This window comes from Schistocerca nitens, chromosome 3 (genome assembly GCF_023898315.1).
Source record: "Schistocerca nitens isolate TAMUIC-IGC-003100 chromosome 3, iqSchNite1.1, whole genome shotgun sequence".
NCBI classification, from domain to species: Eukaryota; Metazoa; Arthropoda; class Insecta; order Orthoptera; family Acrididae; genus Schistocerca; species Schistocerca nitens.
In genome coordinates, this window is record NC_064616.1 from 213,834,538 (window position 1) to 213,861,011 (window position 26,474).

The following is a 26,474-nucleotide window of genomic DNA, read 5'->3' on the forward strand; positions in this document are numbered from 1 at the left end:
TTGAACCATTTTGAGGCAACAATTTCTATGGCATTACGAACAATAGAAAGAAATACGAACTTTGCAAAAACAGCTTTTGTCAAATACAGATAAGCTTCAAAGCTAGCAAGGAAACCTTTAGTAGCAATGTTCTCTTTATGGATTTTCGTTTTAGAAGGTGTCAAAATTAACGTTTTGTTTTGTGCGGCCGAGAGGTTTAAAATGGCTCTGAGCACTATGGGACTTAACATCAGAGGGCATCAGTCCCCTAGTACTTAGAACTACTTAAACCTAATTAACCTAAGGACATCACACACATCCATGCCCGAGGCAGGATTCGAACCTGCGACCGTAGCGGTCGCGCGGTTGCAGACTGAAGCGCCTAGAACCACTAGGCCACAACGGCCGGCCGGACGAGAGGACATTGTTGCTAAAAGACCATACTTTCTCAGGTTTTCACCAGAATCAAAGCGGCCAGTAGTTTCTATGGTGAAACTTGGATTCACTCGCATCATACGGTAAATAAATGTTGGCAAAGTGATAGTGTGCGAGTAGTATTGTCAAACAAAAGTGCCGGTCAGAGTTTAATTGTTGTTCATGCAGGCGGAGACAGGTGTTTCATGGCTCAAAAACCAAAACGTCCGACTATCACTCAGAAACGGATAGCAAAAATTTTCGAAAATAAGTCGAAACTCAACTTATGCCAGGCTTATTAGCAATATCTTTACCCCTTGTAATTACTCGCATCGTATTTACCCATTCGGAATACTTCTAGCTATTGTGGGTGTTGGACATGTTTGACTGTAGTAATGTTCAACAATTTTTTTCCATAATGCGGGAAGAATAAAACAGTCGGAAACTGCCATTGAAGGGCTTAGCAAAATTGCTTCAGGCCTAACATGTAACCTCAGTCTCGAACACTGCATTCGAATTTCTAAATTAGATTTCTTCTTCTGCCGCCCCTCGGAAATTGCCGCCCCGTGCGGCCGCACGTATCATACGTGCCTTCGCCGGCCCTGAGCACAGGATGAGGCTACTGAGCGCAGTTGAACTGTAAATTGAAAGTGAAGGGGGGCGGGGGGAGGGAAGGAAAGAAAATGGAAGGAACTGTTGATGTCAGCTGCGTTGAGGCGTAATGGGGAATCAGCGGCGACGAGTGAAATGAAATGATCGTACGGCATTTTTGGCCGGGAGACCACATCCGGGGTGTTCGGCCGAATGAATTGTAAGTCCTTTTTAGCTGGCGCCACTTCGGCGACTTGCGGGTCAATGATAATGAAATGATGATAAAGACACACAACACCCGGGCATCACGAGGCAGAGAAAAATCCCTGACCCCGCTGGGAATCGAACCCGGGACCCCGTGCGCGGGAAGCGAGAACGCTACCGCAAGACCACGAGCTGCGGACAGCGGCGACAAGTGAAAACGTACGATACACTATCTAAACTCCTGTTTACTAGGCTGCTGGGTTAGCCACTGCGCCACCCAGACACAGTATTTACTAACATTGCGCCTCCCGCCCAAGTCACATTCCCACCTAGCGCCCCCTACCTAACGTCCCCGTCGAAGTCCTCCATGCTCGATACTTTGAAATTCCCGCAGGACGTCGAGCGTAGTTGTGCGTCTGCACTGAGGATGGTGGAGTCATTGCCCATCGAGGCGAATCAATTATATGAATGGTTGGTGTCTGTTCTTTCGGAACGGACACCACACATCCACATACACTGAACTGCCAAAGAAACTGCTACAGACATGCGTATGCAAATACAGAGATGTGTAAACAGGCAGAATACGGCCCTGCGGTCGGAAAAGCTTATGTAAGACAACAAGAGTCTGGAGCACTTGTTAGATCGGCTACTGCTGCTACAATGATAGGTTATCAACATTTAAGTGAGTTTGGACGTGGTGTTATAGTCGGCGCTTGAGCGACACGGCACCTCCGAGGTAGCAATGAAGTGAGGATTTCCCCGTACGACCATTTCACTAGTGTACAGTGAACATAAGGAATCCGGAGAAACATCAAATCTCCGACGTCGCTACGGCTGGAAAAAGATCCTGCAAGAACAGGACCAACGAGGACTGCAGAGAATCGTTCAGTGTGACAGAAGTGCAATCCTCCCACAAACTGCTGCAGATTTCAATGCTGGGCCATCAAGTGTCAGCGTGCGAGCCACTCAACGAAACATCATCGATATGGGCTTTCGGTGTCGAAGGCCCACTCGCGTAATCTTGATGACTGCACGACACAAAGCTTTATGCCTCGCCTGGGCCCGTCAACACCGACATTGGACTGTCGATGACTGGAAACATGTTGCCACGTCGAACGAGTTTCGTTTCAAATTGTATCGAGCAGACGGACGTGTACGGGTATGAAACAACCTCATGAATCCATGGACCCTGCATGTCAGCAGGGGACTGTTCAAGCTGATCAGGGCTCTGTAACGGTGTGGGGCGTGTGCAGTTGGGGTGATATGGGACCCCTGATTCGTCTAGATACGACTTTGACAAATGACATGTACGTAAGCATCCTGTCTGAACACTTGCTCCCATTCATGTTCATTGTGCATTCCGACAGACTTGGGAAATTCCAGCGCGAAAATGCGACATCCCATATGACCAGAATTGCTACAGAGCGGCTCAAGGAACACTATTCTGATTTTAAACACTTACGTTGGCCACCAAACTGCCCAACATAAACATTATTGAGCATATCTGGGATGCCTACAAACGAGCTGTTCAGAAGAGATCTCCATCCCCTCGTACTCTTAAGGATTTACAGACAGCCCTGCAGAATTCATGGTGTCAGTTCCTACCAGCACTACTTCAGACATTAGTCAGGCCCATGCTAAGTCGTGTTGCGGCACTTCTACGAGCTGGCGGGAGCCCTATATGATATTTGGCAAGTGTAACAGTTTCTTAGGCTCTTCAGTGTATCATGAACGTTTGTACTCCCTGGCCGGCCGTTGTAGCCGAGCGGTTCTAGTAGCTTCAGTCTGGAACCGCGCGTCCTTTGGTTAGTTTGGTTTAAGTAGTTCTAAGTTCTAGGGGACTGATGAGCTCAGATGTTAAGTCCAAAACATGTTGCCTGATCGGACGAGTCTCGTTTTATATTGCATCGATCGGATGGACGTGTACGGGTATGGAACAGCCTCAAGAATCCATGGAACCTGGATGTCAGCAGGGGAATTTTCAAGAGCGGGGAGTGTGCAGTTGGAGTGATACGGGACCGCTGATACGTCTAGGTACTATTCTGACAAGTGACACGTACGTAAGCTTCCTGTTTGATCACCTGCATCGATTCATGTCCACTGTGCATTCCGACAAAAAAATGGCTCTGAGCACTATGGGACTCAACTGCTGAGGTCATAAGTCCCCTAGAACTTAGAACTACTTAAACCTAACTAACCTAAGGACATCACACACATCCATGCCCGAGGCAGGATTCGAACCTGCGACCGTAGCAGTCGCGCGGCTCCGGACTGAGCGCCTAGAACCGCTAGACCACCGCGGCCGGCTGCATTCCGACAGACTTGGGCAATTTCAGCAGGACAATGCGACACCCCACACGTCCAGAATTGCTACAGTGTGGCTCAGGGACACTCTTCTGAGTTTAAACTCTTCGGCTGGCCACCAAACTTCCGAGATATGAAAATTATGGAGCATATCTGTAATGCCTTGCAACGTGCTGTTCAGAAGAGATCTCCACCGCCTCGTACACTTACGGATTTACGGACAGTCCTACAGGATTCACGGTGTCAGCTCCTTCCAGCACTACTTTAGACATTAGTCAAGTCCATGCCACGTCGTGTTGCAGCACTTTTACCTGCTCCCGGGGGCCCTACACGATGTTAGGCAGCTGTGCCAGTTTCTTTGGCTCTTCGGTGTGACACGTATGCTTAGCCGACAAGTAACTCACAACAGTGCTACAGTGCTAGTGATGTTGATACAACGCAGAGCAATGACAACGATAAACAAAGCAAACATGCATTATATCAACAACTGCAGCTGCAGAAGTTGACATTATCTCAGAAAGGAACCCTAGGAATTTCGCAGAGTGGGAGAGAAGTGGCAGATGAAACATTAGCGTTTCTGCAAGACGTGTCAATGGAATGTGTGGTGCCGTATACGTTCTGCTGTGCGGATAATGTACGTGGGGAGTACAATGATTACGATATGTGCTTAGCAGGTGAAAGTGATACCGAAACAGATGACGATCCATGTAGTTCATCATCCTTGTCGGACAGGGAGCTACAAATCTCGTCTATAGTGTAACATGGTAAAGGACTACCGTTGTCCAAGGAGCGAGTGCTGAATATAATTACGTACATGGAAGATCATCTGCAGAATAGTCAAAAAAGAAATATGAACAGATTTCGAATAAGTCCGCAACAATATGATTGTGTTCTATCTATCGCTTGCGCCTTTGTCCCGCATGTTGCGCGGGGTTGGCGTGCTTACATCGGATTTGGCATGTTAATTTGAAGGGGTGGCCGGATGCCCTTCCTGCCGCCACCCAGTACCCCCCGGGACGGAATCAGAGTACCCCATCTGTCTGTGTCTAGTGGAAATCATGGAAAACTGCGGATGTGTTTCAAATGTCTGTGAGTCGTGTAACTGAGGCGGGACGTGGAGACCAGCCCGGTATTCACCTAGAGGGATGTGGAAAACCGCCTAAAAACAACATCCAGGCTGGCCAGCACACCGGCCGTCGTCGTTAATCCAGCGGGCGGATTCGATCCGGAGCCGGCTAACCTGGCGGGTCGCAGCAATATACTTGTGTAGTGCGTAAGAAAAACTACGGGTATTCGAGGGAGAACAAGGCGCACTGGGTACAAATACTGCTGTTTGTGCATTTCAAGGGTGCTCGATAGAATTTACAGGATGTACGTGAGAGTGACTTACTACGTTATGTCAGATTGCGCGCCACATAGATTACAAGGATTCCAATGGAAGCAGTGGATGGTTGCGTAATGTTAAACAGTGTTACAGTATTGGAAGACGTAAGATAACGAAAATATCAAACAAGTGTCAACTTCACGATACACAGAAAACTGCGGAATCCCCACTAAAATTTGTAGATGAGGTAAACAAACTTATCCCATCGGTCAGTAAGGAATTTGTTTTCAGCCACGACCAACTGGTATTTGAAGAGGAAATACGTATGAAAGGAACCCTGGAAATTAGAGGTACCAAGAGAGTTGTATCAAGATCAACTAACGTCAGTGCATTAATACATTCGTATACAATTATGTCGACTGTTAATCTGGATGGTAAATTGTCTGGAAAATTATCTGTCGTGCTGCGAGAAGCTGGAGATGCTCTTCCCCTGCAATTCTTTCTCTTGTGCGTGGTCTTGCAAGGGTAGCAGGGAATAGTTACGTCACAGCAAGCACGAGTGCGGAAATTAGCTACAACTATGATATGAGCACTGCTTTTGGGCAAGAGATGGTTAAAATAACTTGCTTTTGCTTGATTCCTGGTCTGCGTATAATAATCATACTCCTTTAGAGCAAACTATCTCTCCTGAGAAGCGTGTGCCATTCAAGTTCACACCACCTGACACAGTGGACAAATTCAGCCTTTGGATGTTTTTTCGGTGCCTATGAAACTTACTATCGCACATCTGCAGCTACTCCTTAAAGGATATCTAGTTTCAAGGTGATCTCAACGACAGACTGGTTCGCGTTCTGTTGCATGCCATCACTTTCCGTGAGTTCCCATCACCCCGTTACACCAACATTGTTCTATGCGCCTTCTTTAAAAATAGATACCTGAGCGGTTTGTAACTCCCAACGAGTTTGCCTTCGATCTTGATGGTGTGAACATTTGTGATCACTGTGGCGCAGGATTTTTCATTCGATGTTCACTGTGCCAGTTAATGGTTTGCTTTGAACATTTCTTGAATGTTCAAATGGCTCTGAGCACTATGGGACTTAACATCTGAGGTCATCAGTCCCCTAGAACTTAGAACTACTTAAACCTAACTAATCTAAGGACATCACACACATCCATGCCCGAGGGAGAATTCGAACCTGCGACCGCAGTTTTGTGAAGTTTAATACACATGTCCTGTAGGTCGACATCTGCACCTTCCGGACACTCATTCTCTGACGCCATGCTGATTTACATGATGAGTCATTATCAGATAATATTGTTCCCGTCATAATTGTTAGCACAAACGTTTCAGGTGAGCCTTACAAATGATTGAATTTGCGATCTCGCACTCAAGGCATACCTTGTGAGCGCGCAGTGAGCACGCAAACATGCCTAGTGCAACAGCCTCTCACCAACTGCGAAGTGCGTCATCCGATTCCTTCGTGCTGAATGGTGCAACGCAGCTGAAATTAATCGAGAATGAATAATCGGTACAGTGAAACTGCCATGAGTGACAGCAAAGTGGGGGAAAGCATCAGAAACTTGAAGTATGGCGTACAGACGTTCATGATACACTGAAGAGCCAAAGAAACTGGTACACTTGCCTAATATCATGTAGAGCCCCCGCCAGCACGTAGAAGTGCCGCAACACGACTTGACATGGACTCGACTAATGTCTGAAGTAGTGCTGGTAGGAATTGACACCATGAATTCTGCAGGGCTGTCTGTAAATCCGTAAGAGTACGAGGGGGTGGAGATCTCTTCTGAACAGCTCGTTTGTAGGCATCCCAGATATGCTCAATAATGTTTATGTCTGGGGAGTCTGGTGTCCAACGTAAGTGTTTAAAATCAGAACAGTGTTCCTGGAGCCACTCTGTAGCAATTATAGACGTATGGGATGTCGCATTGTCGCGCTGGAATTTCCCAAGTCTGTCGGAATGCACAATGAACATCAATGGGTGCAAATGATCAGACAGGATGCTTACGTACACCTCACTTGTCAAAATCGTATCTAGACGAATCAGGAGTGCCAAATCACCCCAACTGCACACGCCCAACAACATTACAGAGCCCTCATCAGCTTGAACAGTCGCCTGCTGACATGCAGGATCCATAGATTCATAAGGTTATCTGCGTAGGGAATAGTTACGCCACAGCAAGCAAGAATGCGGAAATTGGGTACAACTATGATATGAACACTGCCTTTGGGCAAGAGATGGTTAAAATAACTTGATTTTGCTTGATTCCTGGTCTGCTTATAAAAATCATACTCCTTTACAGCAAACTATCCCTCCTGAGAAGCGTGTGACATTGCAGTTAACACAACCTGAAACCAATGGACAAATTCAGCCTTTGGATGTTTTTTCGCTGCCTATGAAACATACTATCGCACATCTGCAGCTACTCCTTAAAGGATATCTAGTTTCAAGGTGTTCTCAACGACAGACTGGTTCGCGTTCTGTTGCATGCCATGTTAAACAAAAAAACACGATCCCAACAACTACTGCATGTTACTGTCACAAGCGATCTTTGTTCTACAGGTGCGCAGAAGTATCCATGTTAAATGCTATACCCTCTTTACAAATCGAGGTACGACATTACCTCTGAATGAGGCGGTGTTTTCTGGACAAGTACCGTGACGGTGGTCGTACGAATACGTATTATCAGCCAACGATGCAACCTCGTCATAAAATCAATGAACTTTGAAAGTGATTCTGCTAAAGAACGTGGTATGTAAGAGGTATTTGTGACTCCCTCACACCGAACTAACTAGAAAATTCTTTAGTATTCGCAACGCATTCTGTCTCGAGACCATATCAGAGGTTCCACCATATATCGGCCGAGTTATAGGTGATGACTGATTGAGAAGGAGCACAAACAGCAGCAGTAGTAGTAGTAGTAGTAGTGGTAGTAGTAGATGATGTGCCGATTGAGGTCCTAAGGAGAAAAAATGTACACTAGCAATCAGCCCAACATGCTATAATCGTTATTCTCTACCCTACCAACATAGAAAAATTACGCACTATAAAAGCTCATACGATTTACAAGTCATCGATGCTGCTGTAATGATGCATAACTGTAGCAGACTTCCAGCGTGGAGAAATAGATTTCACAATACTTCCCCAGAATAACGCAGAGTGCAGCCATCCAAGCATTCTTAACGGCGCTCCCAATCCCTCACCTCAAACTGCTACTGCTGCTGCAGATGCCTATGTGGACTCGATCCTATTAAATATATACAGGCAGTGCAGAGGCCACTTGAAAGTCTGATCACCTATACTCTAGGCGAATGATCGTATGAGACGCTCCCTCTTATCCTGTTTAGTTGTTTCAAACACTGTTTTCTAACACGCTTTTGTACAACGTCAAACATTTCCGTTTTTTTTCTGCCACGACTTCCAAGTCTGTGTCAGGTTCTAAACTGACATTAAGACGCTCTGATCCTCGGCCTCTCACAGAAAACTAGACATCGTACGATGTAAACTACACTCCTGGAAATGGAAAAAAGAACACATTGACACCGGTGTGTCAGACCCACCATACTTGCTCCGGACACTGCGAGAGGGCTGTACAAGCAATGATCACACGCACGGCACAGCGGACACACCAGGAACCGCGGTGTTGGCCGTCGAATGGCGCTAGCTGCGCAGCATTTGTGCACCGCCGCCGTCAGTGTCAGCCAGTTTGCCGTGGCATACGGAGCTCCATCGCAGTCTTTAACACTGGTAGCATGCCGCGACAGCGTGGACGTGAACCGTATGTGCAGTTGACGGACTTTGAGCGAGGGCGTATAGTGGGCATGCGGGAGGCCGGGTGGACGTACCGCCGAATTGCTCAACACGTGGGGCGTGAGGTCTCCACAGTACATCGATGTTGTCGCCAGTGGTCGGCGGAAGGTGCACGTGCCCGTCGACCTGGGACCGGACCGCAGCGACGCACGGATGCACGCCAAGACCGTAGGATCCTACGCAGTGCCGTAGGGGACCGCACCGCCACTTCCCAGCAAATTAGGGACACTGTTGCTCCTGGGGTATCGGCGAGGACCATTCGCAACCGTCTCTATGAAGCTGGGCTACGGTCCCGCACACCGTTAGGCCGTCTTCCGCTCACGCCCCAACATCGTGCAGCCCGCCTCCAGTGGTGTCGCGACAGGCGTGAATGGAGGGACGAATGGAGACGTGTCGTCTTCAGCGATGAGAGTCGCTTCTGCCTTGGTGCCAATGATGGTCGTATGCGTGTTTGGCGCCGTGCAGGTGAGCGCCACAATCAGGACTGCATACGACCGAGGCACACAGGGCCAACACCCGGCATCATGGTGTGGGGAGCGATCTCCTACACTGGCCGTACACCACTGGTGATCGTCGAGGGGACACTGAATAGTGCACGGTACATCCAAACCGTCATCGAACCCATCGTTCTACCATTCCTAGACCGGCAAGGGAACTTGCTGTTCCAACAGGACAATGCACGTCCGCATGTATCCCGTGCCACCGAACGTGCTCTAGAAGGTGTAAGTCAACTACCCTGGCCAGCAAGATCTCCGGATCTGTCCCCCATTGAGCATGTTTGGGACTGGATGAAGCGTCGTCTCACGCGGTCTGCACGTCCAGCACGAACGCTGGTCCAACTGAGGCGCCAGGTGGAAATGGCATGGCAAGCCGTTCCACAGGACTACATCCAGCATCTCTACGATCGTCTCCATGGGAGAATAGCAGCCTGCATTGCTGCGAAAGGTGGATATACACTGTACTAGTGCCGACATTGTGCATGCTCTGTTGCCTGTGTCTATGTGCCTGTGGTTCTGTCAGTGTGATCATGTGATGTATCTGACCCAAGGAATGTGTCAATAAAGTTTCCCCTTCCTGGGACAATGAATTCACGGTGTTCTTATTTCAATTTCCAGGAGTGTATATTCTTACGGCGGGTAGGATAACACTCAATGATTTTAAATAAAAGAGAGTTACAAGATAAGGAAACTAGAAGAGTTTGGCTTCGTTGTGGAGAGCTTCCAAACTACCGTCCAAAAGGTATTCACGACCTCTACATTTAAACTCATATGTCACAGTGACGGAATCGAAGATGGTTCTTCATTCCATTTCGAGTGATTCCTCATTTTGCACTCACGTACGCGATCACTGTTTCACTGCTAGCAACCCCTTGTCACCCATCCACAAAACTTTTTCCCCAACTCAAACAACCGAGGTCAGTCAGTCATTATGCGGTAACCAATAGCGCACCAATGCATGGATGGGATGGAAAAGACACCGCCGATGTACTGTAATATTAAGCAGCACACTTGATAGCACGAAGAATTTTACAGTAACTCAAACACAGGCTAATCATGTGACAGCATGTTTCCCCAATTTCAGTATCATAGCTAAACCATCCCTTCTCTACTTTGCGAGTATCATTGCGAACATGGATAGATGACTACTCAGTACGCCCGTTCACAGTTAATTCTCGAACGCATAAATCATCAGAGTATACCAGACAGTGCTCTACATATTCCTAAGACCTCGAGCATAGTACTTAATTTACGATCCATCTCTCTGCGTATGGGAGTCACAGAGTATTCTCCCTGTCTTAGGGTAAAAGATCATCCACACACAGTCATTGGCCAACCCGCCCTGCACTACCATTAGAGAATTAATCTCCAACCGAATAGAAGAAGACCGCTACACTCCTCGTCTCGTTAATGAATACAGCTTTCCTAGTCCTAACCCGTCCAAGTGCACGAGATTTCTCGAGATGTGACCATGTCGACGAGCTTAGCACTCCTTATAGATGTATAGTAACAGATTTCAAAATGCCGTAATGTAATAGCATACAGTTAAGAAGAACAAGAAAAGGCTTATTTTTAAACGAGTTGGAGTTCGAGACGAATTGAGTTCGACACATTTTTACCGAAATCAACGAAGCATCAACTCTAAATTATTGTTCTAGACTCTAGGATCTGTACCTGGGAGGTATTGCATAGAGAGAGAACATAAACTTCCGCACTGCTAAGACTACAACGTTCTGCACTTAAAAACGGGCTATAATGTTAGATCGAATACATTTCTGGCCTATAAGACATACATCTTTCTTCACAGTTTCTCCACGCTGAACTATCTTATCGAATCGTAAAACGAAAAAACTACTTCCGTAAAATATTTACTTTGCATCATACGAGCACAATATAGCTTTGCGGAGATGTATACTGTCCACTGTCCACATCCAATCACAGTTCAGAAATTATACGATGCCTGTATCAGGCCTATATAAAATGATAGTAGCGGGGGATACATCCTACAAGGAAACAGATAAACGCATAGCACTAGTGTCCGACATGTGAAAATTACAAGTCATTCCACCACTAACTCTATAAACAGCGCATCAGTCGGGCAAATGTGTACACAGGGATTGCAGCGCATCACAAGTTCTTACAACTAAGTTAGTTATGACCCTGAAGTCTCGATTTTACACCCAAGATGCGACAGGGGTGATCGTATAATTCAAAGCTCGTTTGGAGGTGTGTGTCAAGTTTCTTCACAGATGAGATGGCAGTCCTCTGATGAACGACAGGTTTACCGTTAACGATCACAAGTAGACAGTGCTTTAAGGCACATAAGGAACACATAGCTGTATACGAGTAGAACACAGGCTATGTCACGTGACTGATGCATACGGACAGAACACTGGAAAAAAAATTGACCTCCATTAGCTTTGGCGTGAGGCAGAACGTCAACTTCGCTCCAGATACCATCCCCCAACATCACTACTTTCTCTGGTTTCGGCTCATGAAGAAGAATGGGCTGCCATTTCTCCACAGATATTCAGACACCTAACTGAAAGTGTCTCCATCAGATTTCAAGCCAAGGGTGGACACACCCCATATTGATGTCCACTATTAAGTGTCTGAATGCTTTCGATCAGATAATGTATATTAACACTGTGCATACGCCGGTGCTCGAAAGTGCACATTCATAATATTTATCGACCATTAAAGAGCGCGTCATTTAGGTTGGCGGCCGAGTTTAGGTTCGTTCTGCGCATCTGACGTCAAAAAATACAGTCAGCCAATGAACAGAGAACGACGTTGCCAGATCTCGACTGCAGAGCAGAGCACGGACGAATGTCTTCAGTTTTAGAAACGTTCAGTCATAAATAAAGTAATAGAACAAAAGCAATGTCTTGATAGCAGACTTTGTTTTTTGAAAGTTTGGAAAAACCATTCTTTATACCAATTGCTTCATTTTCTATTAATTAATTAAACCAAACAAGCAATAAGAGTCTTAATTCAGGCGATAGCAAGGAAAGGTGTTTGTATCAATTTCACGAACCGCTTTTTCGCAATAAAGAACAGCGGTAATTGTTTATTTCCTATTGTACTTCGACGAAGTGCGAGTAATTCATAGGCATACCAACAGTGTTTGTCAGAATTTTGCGTGACCAGTTAGAGTCCGTATGGAGAAACGTTGCAGCATGAGCTGCGCTAGAGTAACGGTAAAGGCGTTGAGTTTGAAAGTGATAGGTATCCTTGTGCGATGCTAAATATTTTTAATATTTTAAAACAATATCGAAGTGTCTTACTTCATGAATTTTATTCGTTTGAATGCAATTTTTTGAAATTTCTAGTGCTTTGACTCTTCATTAACCCTTTCGCTGCTGCAGTCACGTGCTCCCCGCATTCCGCGCTGTGCGCGATTTTGTTATCACTGCACTGCTCGCCTGTGCAGACACATGGTGTTCCCACTGCTTTGACACACTTATCATTCGATTTCACAAAAACTATTTGGCCCAAAAATTAGATTTTTACACATCTTCTTGACTGATACCTTCCCCCCATAAATGACTTAATTTTGTTTCGATGTTCAACCCAGTTATTGTGCAGCCTTAAATGTAGTAAACCATTGCACGAAATTTTGAAGAGTTTGCAGACGTAAAAGTCCATAGCGTATACTTTCCGTATGGTCGATTTTAGTTGCCACAATGTTGAGAATGAAATGTGGACAAGGTACCTAAATTTCATATAAAATTTACTGTATAACAATATCTCATTTAATTTAAGTACCACATAGGTGTCGTATGTAATATTGAGAAATATTCCGTCTTTCGCGACTGTAATAAAAGTTTTATTTACACCGGGCGCATTTGGCTTTATTTTAATGCACTTCAGTCAGTCAAAGGAAGTGGGGGGAAGGTATCAGTCAAGAAGATGTGTAAAAATCTAATTTTTGGGCCAAATAGTTTTTGTGGAATCGAATGATAAGTGTGTCAAAGCAGTCGGAAACACCATGTGTCAGCACAGGCGAGCAGTGCAGTGACAAAATCGCGCACAGCGCGGAATGCGGGGAGCACGTCTCTGTAGCAGCGAAAGGGTTAATGCGGCCGTGGTGGCTTTACTTCATAAACTGCGCGCTCCTCCCTAAACGTAAGCTTGCGAACTATACTATACAGGGTGATTCAAAAAGAATACCACAACTTTAGGAATTTAAAACTCTGCAACGACAAAAGGCAGAGCTAAGCACTATCTGTCGGCGAATTAAGGGAGCTATAAAGTTTCATTTAGTTGAACATTTGTTCGCTTGAGGCGCTGTTGACTAGGCGTCAGCGTCAGTTGATGCTAAGATGGCGACCGCTCAACAGAAAGCTTTTTGTGTTATTGAGTACGGCAGAAGTGAATCGACGACAGTTGTTCAGCGTGCATTTCGAAGGAAGTATGGTGTTAAACCTCCTGATAGGTGGTGTATTAAACGTTGGTATAAACAGTTTACAGAGAATGGGTGTTTGTGCAAAGGGAAAAGTTCTGGACGGCCGAGAACGAGTCATGAAAATGTAGCACGCATCCAGCAAGCATTTGTTCGCAGCCCAGGAAAATCGACTTGCAGAGCTAGCAGAGAGCTGCAAATTCCACAATCAACTGTATGGAGAGTCCTACGAAAAAGGTTAGTTATGAAACCTTATCGTCTGAAATTGGTTCAAGCACTGTCTGCAGCACTTCATCACTGGCCTCCAAGAAGCCCTGATCTTACCCCCTGCGATTTTTTCTTATGGGGGTATGTTAAGGATATGGTGTTTCGGCCATCTCTCCAGGCCACCATTGATGATTTGAAACGAGAAATAACAGCAGCTATCCAAACTGTTACGCCTGATATGCTACAGGGAGTGTGGAACGAGTTGGAGTATCGGGTTGATATTGTTCGTGTGTCTGGAGGGGGCCATATTGAACATCTCTGAACTTGTTTTTGAGTGAAAAAAAAAAACTTTTTAAATACTCTTTGTAATGATGTATAACAAAAGGTTATATTATGTTTCTTTCATTAAATACACATTTTTAAAGTTGTGGTATTCTTTTTGAATCACCCTGTACTATGGCGCTGTTTCTCTTGGCGCGTGCGACGTGTGCAACTGGCAACGCAGCAATTTCCCGCGTCTGGGCGGGCATGCGCGAGCCGCCGAGATAAAAGAATTCAACTATAGTACAAGAAGATTCCGACCGGTCCACGCGTCTGTTGTAATTTAGATAATAATATTCAGTTCAAAACACAGGGTGGAAATTTTTATTTTGCAAAGACACCTGCGGCATTCAAATTCAAATCAACCAAATTACTAGATATATGTAAGTGAGTTGAGACAACCATTATTTCTAAAATTATACCTCTAGAATTCAAAATACAGCGACAAAACTAAGATAAATGTGGAAGTGCATCAAGTCGATTGTAGGTGCACGATGTCCGAAAACGAGTGCTGGCATAGCTAAAGTTTAAAAACTGACAGTTTTGTTCGTTTTATCAACTGACGTACGAGGGTTGGCCAGAAAGTAAGGCATCGCATTTCTTTTTTCTCAGCCGAAAACAATGCTACAAATGCGACACGTTACGTATGTAGACCTATTATTTGAAGTCTCCTGAGTGAGCGTGGCAAATTACCGTCACTTCTGACGGATAGCGTAGCTGCAGGACAGTTTCAAAACGGCGTCTGTAGGTGATGTACATTACAAGCAACGTGCCGTCATTGAATTTCTCACTGCAGAGAAAGAAACTGTGGGGAATATTCACAAACGCTTGTGCAAAGTCTATGGAGCACCTGCTGTCGACAGAAATACAGTCAATCGCAGGACACAGAGGATGAGGACATCAGAAGGCGGTTCGGCGGAGCTCCACGATTTGCAGCGGTCGAGGAGACTGTCCAAGGCTGTCACACCTGACCTAGCCCCCTCGGATTTACATTTCTTTGGGCCATTAAAGGATGCCATTCGTCGAAGATATTTTGAGGACGATGAGGAGGTGATTCACACAATGAAACACTAGCTCCGCCACCAGGACAAAGAATGGTACAGACAGGGCATACACGCCCTTGTTTTGCGCTGGAGGAAGGCCGTAGAACGTGATGGAAATTACGTGGAAAAATAGGGCGTATAAATAAAACACCATTCTTTCGTGTGTGTAATTCTTATTATGTCCAATAAAGAATTGTTTGTAACGTCTCCTGGCCAATCGTCATAAAAAGCGTGTGACAGAATTTTTTCCGTGTGTGTAAGACCAGTTAACATGTATCGATATAGTGCCACGCACACGGCGAAAGAGAAATAATTTAAACACGAATAAACATGACCAAGTGAAGCAATAAAGCAAGACTGTGTAAACATTTCACGAATATACACTCCTGGAAATTGAAATAAGAACACCGTGAATTCATTGTCCCAGGAAGGGGAAACTTTATTGACACATTCCTGCGGTCAGATACATCACATGATCACACTGACAGAACCACAGACACATAGACACAATGTCGGCACTAGTACAGTGTATATCCACCTTTCGCAGCAATGCAGGCTGCTATTCTCCCATGGAGACGATCGTAGAGATGCTGGATGTAGTCCTGTGGAACGGCTTGCCATGCCATTTCCACCTGGCGCCTCAGTTGGACCAGCGTTCGTGCTGGACGTGCAGACCGCGTGAGACGACGCTTCATCCAGTCCCAAACATGCTCAATGGGGGACAGATCCGGAGATCTTGCTGGCCAGGGTAGTTGACTTACACCTTCTAGAGCACGTTGGGTGGCACGGGATACATGCGGACGTGCATTGTCCTGTTGGAACAGCAAGTTCCCTTGCCGGTCTAGGAATGGTAGAACAATGGGTTCGATGACGGTTTGGATGTACCGTGCACTATTCAGTGTCCCCTCGACGGCCAGTGTAGGAGATCGCTCCCCACACCATGATGCCGGGTGTTGGCCCTGTGTGCCTCGGTCGTATGCAGTCCTGATTGTGGCGCTCACCTGCACGGCGCCAAACACGCATACGACCATCATTGGCACCAAGGCAGAAGCGACTCTCATCGCTGAAGACGACACGTCTCCATTCGTCCCTCCATTCACGCCTGTCGCGACACCACTGGAGGCGGGCTGCACGATGTTGGGGCGTGAGCGGAAGACGGCCTAACGGTGTGCGGGACCGTAGCCCAGCTTCATGGAGACGGTTGCGAATGGTCCTCGCCGATACCCCAGGAGCAACAGTGTCCCTAATTTGCTGGGAAGTGGCGGTGCGGTCCCCTACGGCACTGTGTAGGATCCTACGGTCTTGGCGTGCATCCGTGCGTCGCTGCGGTCCGGTCCCAGGTCGACGGGCACGTGCACCTTCCGCCGACCACTGGCGACAACATCGATGTACTGTGGAGACCTCACGCCCCACGTGTTGAGCAATTCGGCGGTACGTCCACCCGGCCTCCCGCATGCCCACTATACGCCCTCGCTCAAAGTCCGTCAACTGCACATACGGTTCACGTCCACGCTGTCGCGGCATGCTACCAGTGTTAAAGACTGCGATGGAGCTCCGTATGCCACGGCAAACTGGTTGACACTGACGGCGGCGGTGCACAAATGCTGCGCAGCTAGCGCCATTCGACGGCCAACACCGCGGTTCCTGGTGTGTCCGCTGTGCCGTGCGTGTGATCATTGCTTGTACAGCCCTCTCGCAGTGTCCGGAGCAAGTATGGTGGGTCTGACACACCGGTGTCAATGTGTTCTTTTTTCCATTTCCAGGAGTGTATTATGTGTGTATGTAGAACATTCATAATTATTTGATGTTTTATGCATTTTTAAGTTTGAATCCATGACATATTATTATCTTTGACAATCGTATTCTTGTTAAATGAATTAGTGATTATGATCTGTGCCTCAGATAAAAAGGACAATTCAGTACAAGTATAAATAGTAAAAAGCATTCTAATAATTTCTCTGTTCTCTTTGGGTTTCGTTACGAGTAACACTTGCGTGTTAAGCAAATGTATATGCTGGCCGTGAGTCTTTTGTTCATCAAGCTTGAGATCCGCCATTAAGCGAGTTGTTGTAAAAAGTTGTGTAAAATTAATGCATTTTTGTTTGAATATATAGAGTTTGAGCACATATGTTTTTAAAATAATTTGTAAAGTTGCCAGCCATTCGTCCCGTAAATAATTTAGACATTTTCAGTATTTAATTTAGCGGAAGCCGCTGTACCAATCTGCGAGGGCAACGGCCGCAGACGCAGCACATTTAAAAAATATTTATTTCAGGCATCGCAGTCGTCTCGTCGGTAAAGCGACGTAACATAATAAGATTTAACATTTTCTTTCAGCTTCCAGCAGTGCCGGCAGACTATATTATATTATTCAGTGCATTTCTAAGTTTGATTTGGAAGGTACTGTGCGACATGTTCTATGGGATCACAAAAATATAACGAATAACTGTGTTATGACTTTATCATTTTCACATTTTGTGGCAAGGTCTGCTCTGTGAAAGCAATATTTTACATTTTTTTCCTGAGATTAAGAGAACGCGGGCTAGCCGCGCGCCTGTTCTAATTAACAGTATTCAAAAATCCACTGCATAACGTAACCAACATTCAGTGCTGTGACGATCATTTGAATTTCATTACTGACTTTTCTGAATACGATGCAAGGTAGTGAGTTCAGATACAGTTTTCTTTCTTTCTTGATTACGTTACAGTAGCAAGTGAATGTTTCCTACATGATTATCCAGAGCAGATGCGGAAAAGCAATAATTTGATCCACGGTGTGCCACATTTATGATAAAAGTGTTTATTCCCTCTCCCACTCCACGTCTGAACTTAACATATGTGTGCTAGTGTGACTCATACTGCCAAAGTGAAATATTTACTCAACATTACTCAAAGTTACTTGCTTTTATGAAGAAAGAATTACCAAGTAAAGACAGTGTAATAACATCGAATCAAAACCATAGCAACTTGTTACAAATAACTTTGTGTACTGCCATCAACTCTCAGTTTTAGTTTTATATCAGTCTGAACGTTGCAAATCCAAACTTTAATATCGTAAAGCAAAGTTACTAGTTACCATGTACCAATTTACTTGCTGCTACACATATATAATCATATCTAAATAAATAAAACCACAAGCCGAATAAAATTAACTCCAGTAGTTAAAAAGTGAGAGGAGAAGTACGGGAGACGGAATATGTTGAAGGAAAAAAATGCGGTGCATTACTTTCTGGGCAACCATCGTATGTCGCAGTCAGTTTTATTATTTGTTTATAAGTCCTAATGGACAGACAAACGGAAGAACATTTCAATTTCACGTCCTGTCGATGACAGGGTTATTAGAGTCTGACTTCAGGTTTGGATTGTATAATGATGGGGAGAAAGAAGGAAATGCACCATGTTGTTGTTGTTGTTGTTGTGGTCTTCAGTTCTGAGACTGGTTTGATGCAGCTCTCCATGCTACTCTATCCTGTGCAAGCTTCTTCATCTCCCAGTACCTACTGCAACCTACATCCTTCTGAATCTGCTTGGTGTATTCATCTCTTGGCCTCCCTCTACGATTTTTACCCTCCACGCTGCCCTCCAATGCTAAATTTGTGATCCCTTGATGCCTCAAAGCATGTCCTACCAACCGATCCCTTCTTCTAGTCAAATTGTGCCACAAACTTCTCTTCTCCCCAATCCTATTCAATACCTCCTCATTAGTTACGTGATCTACCCACCTTATCTTCACCATTCTTCTGTAGCACCACATTTCGAAAGCTTTTATTCTCTTCTTGTCCAAACTAGTTATCGTCCATGTTTCACTTCCATACATGGCTACACTCCATACAAATACTTTCAGAAACGACTTCCTGACACTTAAATCTATACTCGATGTTAACAAATTTCTCTTCTTCAGAAACGATTTCCTTGCCATTGCCAGTCTACATTTTATATCCTGTCTACTTCGACCATCATCAGTTATTTTACTCCCTAAATTGCAAAACTCCTTTACTACTTTATGTGTCTCATTTCCTAATCTAATTCCCTCAGCATCACCCGATTTAATTTGACTACATTCCATTATTCTCGTTTTGCTTTTGTTGATGTTCATCTTATATCCTCCTTTCAAGACACTGTCCATTCCGTTCAACTGCTCTTCCAAGTCCTTTGCTGTCTCTGACAGAATTACAATGTCTTCGGCGAACCTCAAAGTTTTTAATTCTTCTCCATGGATTTTAATACCTACTCCGAATTTTTCTTTTGTTTCCTTTACTGCTTGCTCAATATACAGATTGAATAACATCGGGGAGAGGCTACAACCCTGTCTCACCATCTCCTTTAAAAAAGAAACATTCTGTCATTTGCTTTGAGTAATTTTTGGAAATCGACGTAAAATAAAATCCGTATGGCCGAACGGGGATTTGAATCCTCAGTCCAACTGCGAGTCCAGTGGATTAACTACGGCACCACCTCTATCGGTGTGAAAGACGAAACAAATTAAGTTTCTATGATGTTCGCCAGATTTGCGCTCCATTTCAAGTGGTCAGACATGAAAGTTAGAGAACTAACCGTGAGTCCAAGGTAGGTCTCGGTGCGATTGAGGACCCCAACAGTGTAGGTGCCGTCCCGGAGCAGGCCCTCGATGTCGCTGAAGGGCAGGTCGTCCGACACGACTGTCAGCGAAGATATGAGCGCCGCAGAGTACGCGGCGAACGTGATGATGGCCGTGATGTACGCCGTGATGTACACGATGCGGCAGGCGTTCGACTGTGGGGTGATGTCGTGTCCTACGTGGCCGTTACAGATAATCATAACAACAATTATAATGGCGCATAAACATAACAACATCATTAATAACAGTCGAGCATTACAGTATCTCGTACGTCCATCAGGCACCTAATCATCGGACTGTAGCAGCTAACAAGCATCACATTGTAATACGGCAGGCAGGGAAAAAGCTAGCACTTATAAACTACTATGTCATTTCCATGTGGTTCCATCGTCAGTCATAGACTGGCTCAGAAGGAACTGGAGCGTGCGAATCTGAGCGTCGAGATCAGTCTTATGTCGCAAGTGGTAAATGAGGCCAGTCTGTTGTAAGTGATTCAATAGAATCAATCCCTCTAACTCTCAACAGATCTCTCTCTCTCCAGTTTCAATATGTAGCAAAGACAGCGAAATATAGGATATTTTTTTAATACTATCAGGAAGTCAGCAGCTCGAATTAAAAAAAAATGGTTCAAATGGCTCTGAGCACTATGGGACTTGACATCTGAGGTCATCAGTCCCCTAGAAATTAGAACTACTTAAACCTAACTAACCTAAGGACATCACACACATCCATGCCCAAGGCAGGATTCGAACCTGCGACAGTAGCGGTCGCGCGGTTCCAGACTGATGCCCCTAGAACCGCTCGGCCACACCGTCCAGCTGCACGAATTCGTTCGACAGCTGCAGCACACGGTAATATTACAGTGCAAATGACCAGTTTGCTCGTCGATAGACTACTGCCCAAATAATGGACATTTTTAACCATTCTTTGTCTTCTAGTATCCTCACGAAAAAAAGAGGTTCAAATGGCTCTGAGCACTATGGGACTTGACATCTGAGGTCATCAGTCCCCTAGAACTTAGAACTAGCTAAACCTAACTAACCTAAGGACATCACACACATCCATGCCCGAGGCAGGATTCGAACCTGCGACCGTAGCGGTCGCGCGGTTCCAGACTGAAGCGCCTAGAATCGCTCGGCCACACCGGCCGGCCAACCTCACGAGAACCTGGAAATTGGGACTCATAAAACCATTACCCAGAAAGGTATCTATCAAAGAACACTCCAAATACAGGCACATTTGCATTCTGTCAGCATCATCTAAGGCTTTAGAATACATAGTTCACGTTCAGCTCACTAATTACATAACCTTTAGGTTGAATACCGGTCGACCGTTTTTATAAAACTGAGTGGCAAACCGAAATAAGATATGGAAAAACAAGAGGTGACTACTATGTGCTTTTTCGCTTAAAGCAAAGGTTTCGACACTATCGTCTTTGACGTTCTGCTTGCTAAACCCACAAACCAATATTTTTCTTCGAGGTCTGTGCAATGGTTCCATTCGTATCTTACATCCCACTAAACGAATGTAGTGATCCGAACAAAAAGTCACAATGGAGGAATGTGGTACCAAGGGTCCTACAATGATCAGTATTCGGTCCGTTACTTTTCTCTTTATGTGTTCATGATGTGTTGACTATCCTCTCCCACAGTAAATGTCATTTATACAGTGACGACATTCAGTTATACCTAAGTGCAAGTCCAATAAACTTGTGCACTGCCATCAGATGCGTAAATGCTCACTTACTTGCCTTACCTGAGTGGTTGCAGAGTACGAGATTGAAACTTAATCCTTCTAAAACACAAGCAATCTTAGCCGCTCACGAAAGAATTATTACTACTCAGTTCAGACAACCTCTTTCAAGTTTCATCTCAAAGTGCATAGAAATGACCTTTTCTTCTTCTGCAAAGATCTTGGGGATAGTTCAAATGGTTCAAATGGCTCTGAGCACTATGGGACTCAACTGCTGTGGTCAGAAGTCCCCTAGAACTTAGAACTACTTAAACCTAACTAACCTAAGGACAGCACACAACACCCAGCCATCACGAGGCAGAGAAAATCCCTGACCCCGCCGGGAATCGAACCCGGGAACCCGGGCGTGGGAAGCGAGAACGCTACCGCACGACCACGAGATGCGGGCTTGGGGATAGTTCTGGACCACCGTTGAGACTGGACTGAACACACAACTGCAGTGTGTAAGAAGTTTCAGCATCACATCGTCCACTACATAAATATTAAAAAAGTGTTTCCTCTCCGTCTTAAAAAGAAACTCGTAGAATCACTAATAGTCCCTGCACTTGATTATGGTGATGTTATTGTCTAAGGACTTTCTAATGACAGCTCGCACTGGCTGGAATTGACGATGAATGCTCGTGAGCAATATATTGGAGATGTAAGCTATTTCGACCATATCAACCCTGCCTACGAAAAATTGTTATAGCTACGAGTCGATAAGAGTAAATACTATCATACCCTGTGTTTTTTCTATCGTCTTCTCTATCATTGAATTCCCTCTAATTTAACTCCAACTTTTACACGCTGTCTGGACAGCACGATAGAAATATCCGCCTATGCGGCTGGTCCCGGCGGAGGTTCGAGTCCTCCCTCGGGCATGGGTGTGTGTTTTTGTCCTTAGGATAATTTAGTTTAAGTAGTGTGTAAGCTTAGGGACTGATGACCTTAGCAGTTAAGTCCCATAAGATTTCACACACATTTGAACATTTTGAGAAATATTCGTTCTCAACAAAGTAAAATCCTCTAGGTGCCGTTACATAATATCTTCTCATCTTCTTCAGGATGAGGTTAAAACAAAAATGAACAATTTAGTGGACATTGGGGTCACAGGGACCATCCTTGCTACCGCTTGGACGACGCCGTTAGCAGTTATACGCAACAGTAATGAAAAATTACGCCTGCTGGATGTTTGCAAAACTACTAAAAAATCATAGTCACTAATGAATGCCTACCCGTTTTGACGATGAAGGAATAATTTATGTGAGTAAAAGGGGGTGGGAGTTTTTCATGTTGTGAATTTCCAGACGCCTATTTGCAACTGACACATGACGCCGAATCGTAGGAAGTGCCAGTAATTAACATGGATTTGAATCGATCAAGTATTGAACTTTGGGGCCCCTTATTGACCTCATCCAGTGCTTATTGGAGTAGTTACACTACTGGCCATTAAAATTGCTACACCACGAAGATGACGTGCTACAAACGCGAAATTTAACCGACGGGAAGAAGATGCTGCGAGATGCAAATGATTAGCTTTTCAGAGCATTCAAACAAGGTTGGCCCCGATAGCGACATCTACAACGTGCTGACATGAGGAAAGTTTCCAACCGATTTCTCATACACAAGCAGCAGTTGACGACGTTACCCGGTGAAACGTTGTTGTGATGCCTCGTGTAAGGAGGAGAAATGCGTACCATCACGTACCCGACTTTGATAAAGGTCAGATTGTAGCCTATCGCGATTGTAGCTTATCGTATCGCGACATTGCTGCTCGTGTTGGTCGTGATCCAATTACTGTTAGCTGAATATGGAATCGGTGGGTTCAGGAGGGTAATACGGAACGCCGTGCTGGATCCCAACGGCCTCGTATAACTAGTAGTCGAGATGACAGGCGTCTTATCCACATGGCTGTAACGGATCGTGCAGCCACGTCAAGATCCCTAAGTCAACAGATGGGGCCGTTTGCAAGACGACAACCACCTGCACGAACAGTTCGACGACGTTTGCAGCAGCATGGACTATCAGCTGCGGTTACCCTCGACGCTGCACCACAGACAGGAGCGCCTGCGATGGTGTACTCAATGACGAACCAAGGTGCACGAATGGCAAAACATTTTTTTGGATCAATCCAGGTTCCGTTTACAGCATCATGATGGTCGCGTCCGTGTTTGGCGACATCGCGGTGGACGGACATTGGAAGCGTGTATTCGTCATCGCCATACTGGCGTATCACCTGGCGTGATGGTATGGGGTGCCATTGGTTACACGTCTCGGTCACCTCTTGTTCGCATTGACGGCACTTTGAACAGTGGACGTTACATTTCAGATGTGTTACGACCCATGGCTCAACCCTTCATTCGATCCCTGCGAAACCCTACATTTCAGCAGGATAATTCACGATCTCATGTTGCAGGTCCTGTACGGGCCTTTCTGGGTACAGAAAATATTCTACTGCTGCCCTGGCCAGCACATTCTCCAGATCTCTCACCAACTGAAAACGTCTGGTCAATGGTGGCCGAGCAACTGGCTCGTCACAATACGCCACTCACTACTCTTGATGAACTGTGGTACCGTGTTGAAGCTGCATGGGCAGCTGTACCTGTACACGCCATCCAAGCTCTGTTTGACTCAATCCCCAGGCGTATCAAGGCCGTTATTACGGCCAGAGATGGTTGTTCTGGGTACTGATTTCTCAGGATCTATGCACCCAAATTGCGTGAAAATGTGATCACATGTCAGTTCTAGTATAATATATTTGTCCAATGAATACCCGTTTATCATCTGCATTTCTTCTTGGTGTAGCAATTTCAATGGCCAGTAGTGTAATTCAGCCAAAGCCCTTTCGTGCATTACGTCGACTATGGTATTTGAATTGGCGTTAACATCAGCAAAATTTATATTTTTTATTCATTATACTGCAAGTGGTAGGTTTAAATTCAGTCTGCAAAAGCGTCATTTTTTAATGGAATGTTCAGTATCTAGGCTTAAGCTTAAGAAAAATTGGATAAATCCTACCGAGAAGCATGGAAAGACCTTAGATAAGTAGTCACGGTTCACATATTTGAAACAGTTAATCCATTTTAGACAAAGTGAACCACTGAGCGCGATTTATTTCAAATGTAGTTGACATTATCTACCAGCTCAGTGTAAGAAAGTAGCAACATTTCTTTGTTGTCTACGCAATGAAATCGTGCATTTCGTTATCGCGTAGTGTTAAAAGTAGCAGCATGTCTAGTCAACTACACTTCTTTGTAGTTACGACGCTTTCCAGTACGGGAATGAAGCAGCCACTTTACATACAAATTAAAGTGGGACGAATTTCCCCGCGGATTTCGTGTAAAGCACTCTCACAAGAGGGAGGAAGTAAATACAACGTCACATTTGCTAAGGAAGCGTTACCGTTTTTCCTTACTTAATTTTCGGAAATATCGGAAAAATAAATGTGGATGATCATACTGATGTTTGAATCCTACTCCTCTGGAATAAACTTTTCCGCAGGCGGTTGTTTTGCACGATTTGAATTGGAGCCTCCTAGTTGCTCCAGTTGAGTATCACACGCTTGGGCTCCGAAGTACTTGAGCAAGGGTAAATGTGGTCAGGTCCGCAATTAGCGATGCTGTGGAGTGGAACTTTCGGGGAAGCACCAGCACCACTGTTGCGATGGTCGGCCAATGAATAGACTCATAGCTACCATCAAAATCGAAATATTACACAATGAAGTAATCAAACGTTACTGTTAAAGGAACCCATTGTGGCTCACGTATAGACAGAACGGCAATGTAGTTCTAATTTCATGATGACGCTTATGGCAAGGAGAATCTGATTGTAAGTATGAATTCATGACGTCGCTTCGAATGGAGCAAATAACGTCACTGTTGTTATGTCGAAGCTGCCTGACTTTGCTATTTTCTAATTTTTATGGGAGTTATTAATTTAGCTTTCACGTTCGTCCGACCAAATAAGCATCACATCAGTATTGTAATGTACTTAACTCTGAATCTATTTACCAAGCTCCGTGCGTGCTCTATTTGTACTTCCTCACTTTTCATCTCAGTTTCTAAGTCGGTATACTACATAAAAAGCAACAAGGCATTTAAGTAGCAAACCATGTGTATACCTGAGGCGGTATCTGAATCAGTGTCTTCCACTTTATGAAGCTGAATGCAGCTCCAAGATTGCAGATGCCATTGTGACGAGTGCTTCGTGGATAATATTGAGCTAAGTGAGTTGCGATGAAACTTAAATTAGCCGGCCGAAGTGGCCGAGCGTTTCTAGGCGCTACAGTCTGGAACCGCGAGACCGCTACGGTCGCAGGTTCGAATCCTGCCTCGGGCATGGATGTGTGTGATGTCCTTAGGTTAGTTAGGTTTAAGTAGTTCTAAGTTCTAGGGGACTGATGACCAAAGAAGTTAAGTCCCATAGTGCTCAGAGCCATTTGAACCATTTTTTTTTTAAACTTAAATTAGGTGAGGTAATGAGATGGTCTGGGACTCTTTTTTACGGTTTTGGAATGGACTCTTACACTTAGACATAGTCAAAATAAACGCATATACTAATGAAACCGTTTTAGACAAAACTAAATTTCCTTCCTTTTGCAATAGGTTGGAATCAAACCTTGGCAATATATGCATAAGAAAGCTTGCGTCCACAAAACAAGGAACTAAGTATCGTACAGGACAAGCCAGCTCAAAGCACCAACCTCAACGTCGTCGGACGTCTGGCACACATGCAGTGAGACTTACCCATACCTTCGCATCAACTATTCGGTAAGATTCAGAAGGAGTTGATACGTAAAAGAGGCTTTAATTTTCACCTCAACAAAATGAATTTTAATAATTCATTAATTGTTTGTTTACAGGCATATATTATCAGTCCTGATAAATACTGATATTCCCATCCCACAGTACCGTAGCACACTGCTGGAGGTTAAAAAACTAAATGGTGAAGTACTCTGACTTGCTGGCGCAATGCACCAAAGACGTAGAGCAGGGGGTCATAGAAGGAGGGCCGGCCGGGGTGGCCGAGCG

At 45.0% G+C, this 26,474-nt stretch overlaps 1 protein-coding gene across 1 annotated transcript in view; it reads right to left on the minus strand.

The window, feature by feature from the left end:
* LOC126249152 (glutamate receptor U1-like) overlaps positions 1-26,474 on the minus strand; it is a 162,983-nt gene that overhangs the window by 33,850 nt on the left and 102,659 nt on the right. Inside the window, 1 exon segment of the mRNA XM_049950807.1 lies at positions 19,671-19,888. Within this exon segment, the coding sequence (XP_049806764.1) occupies positions 19,671-19,888 (218 nt within the window).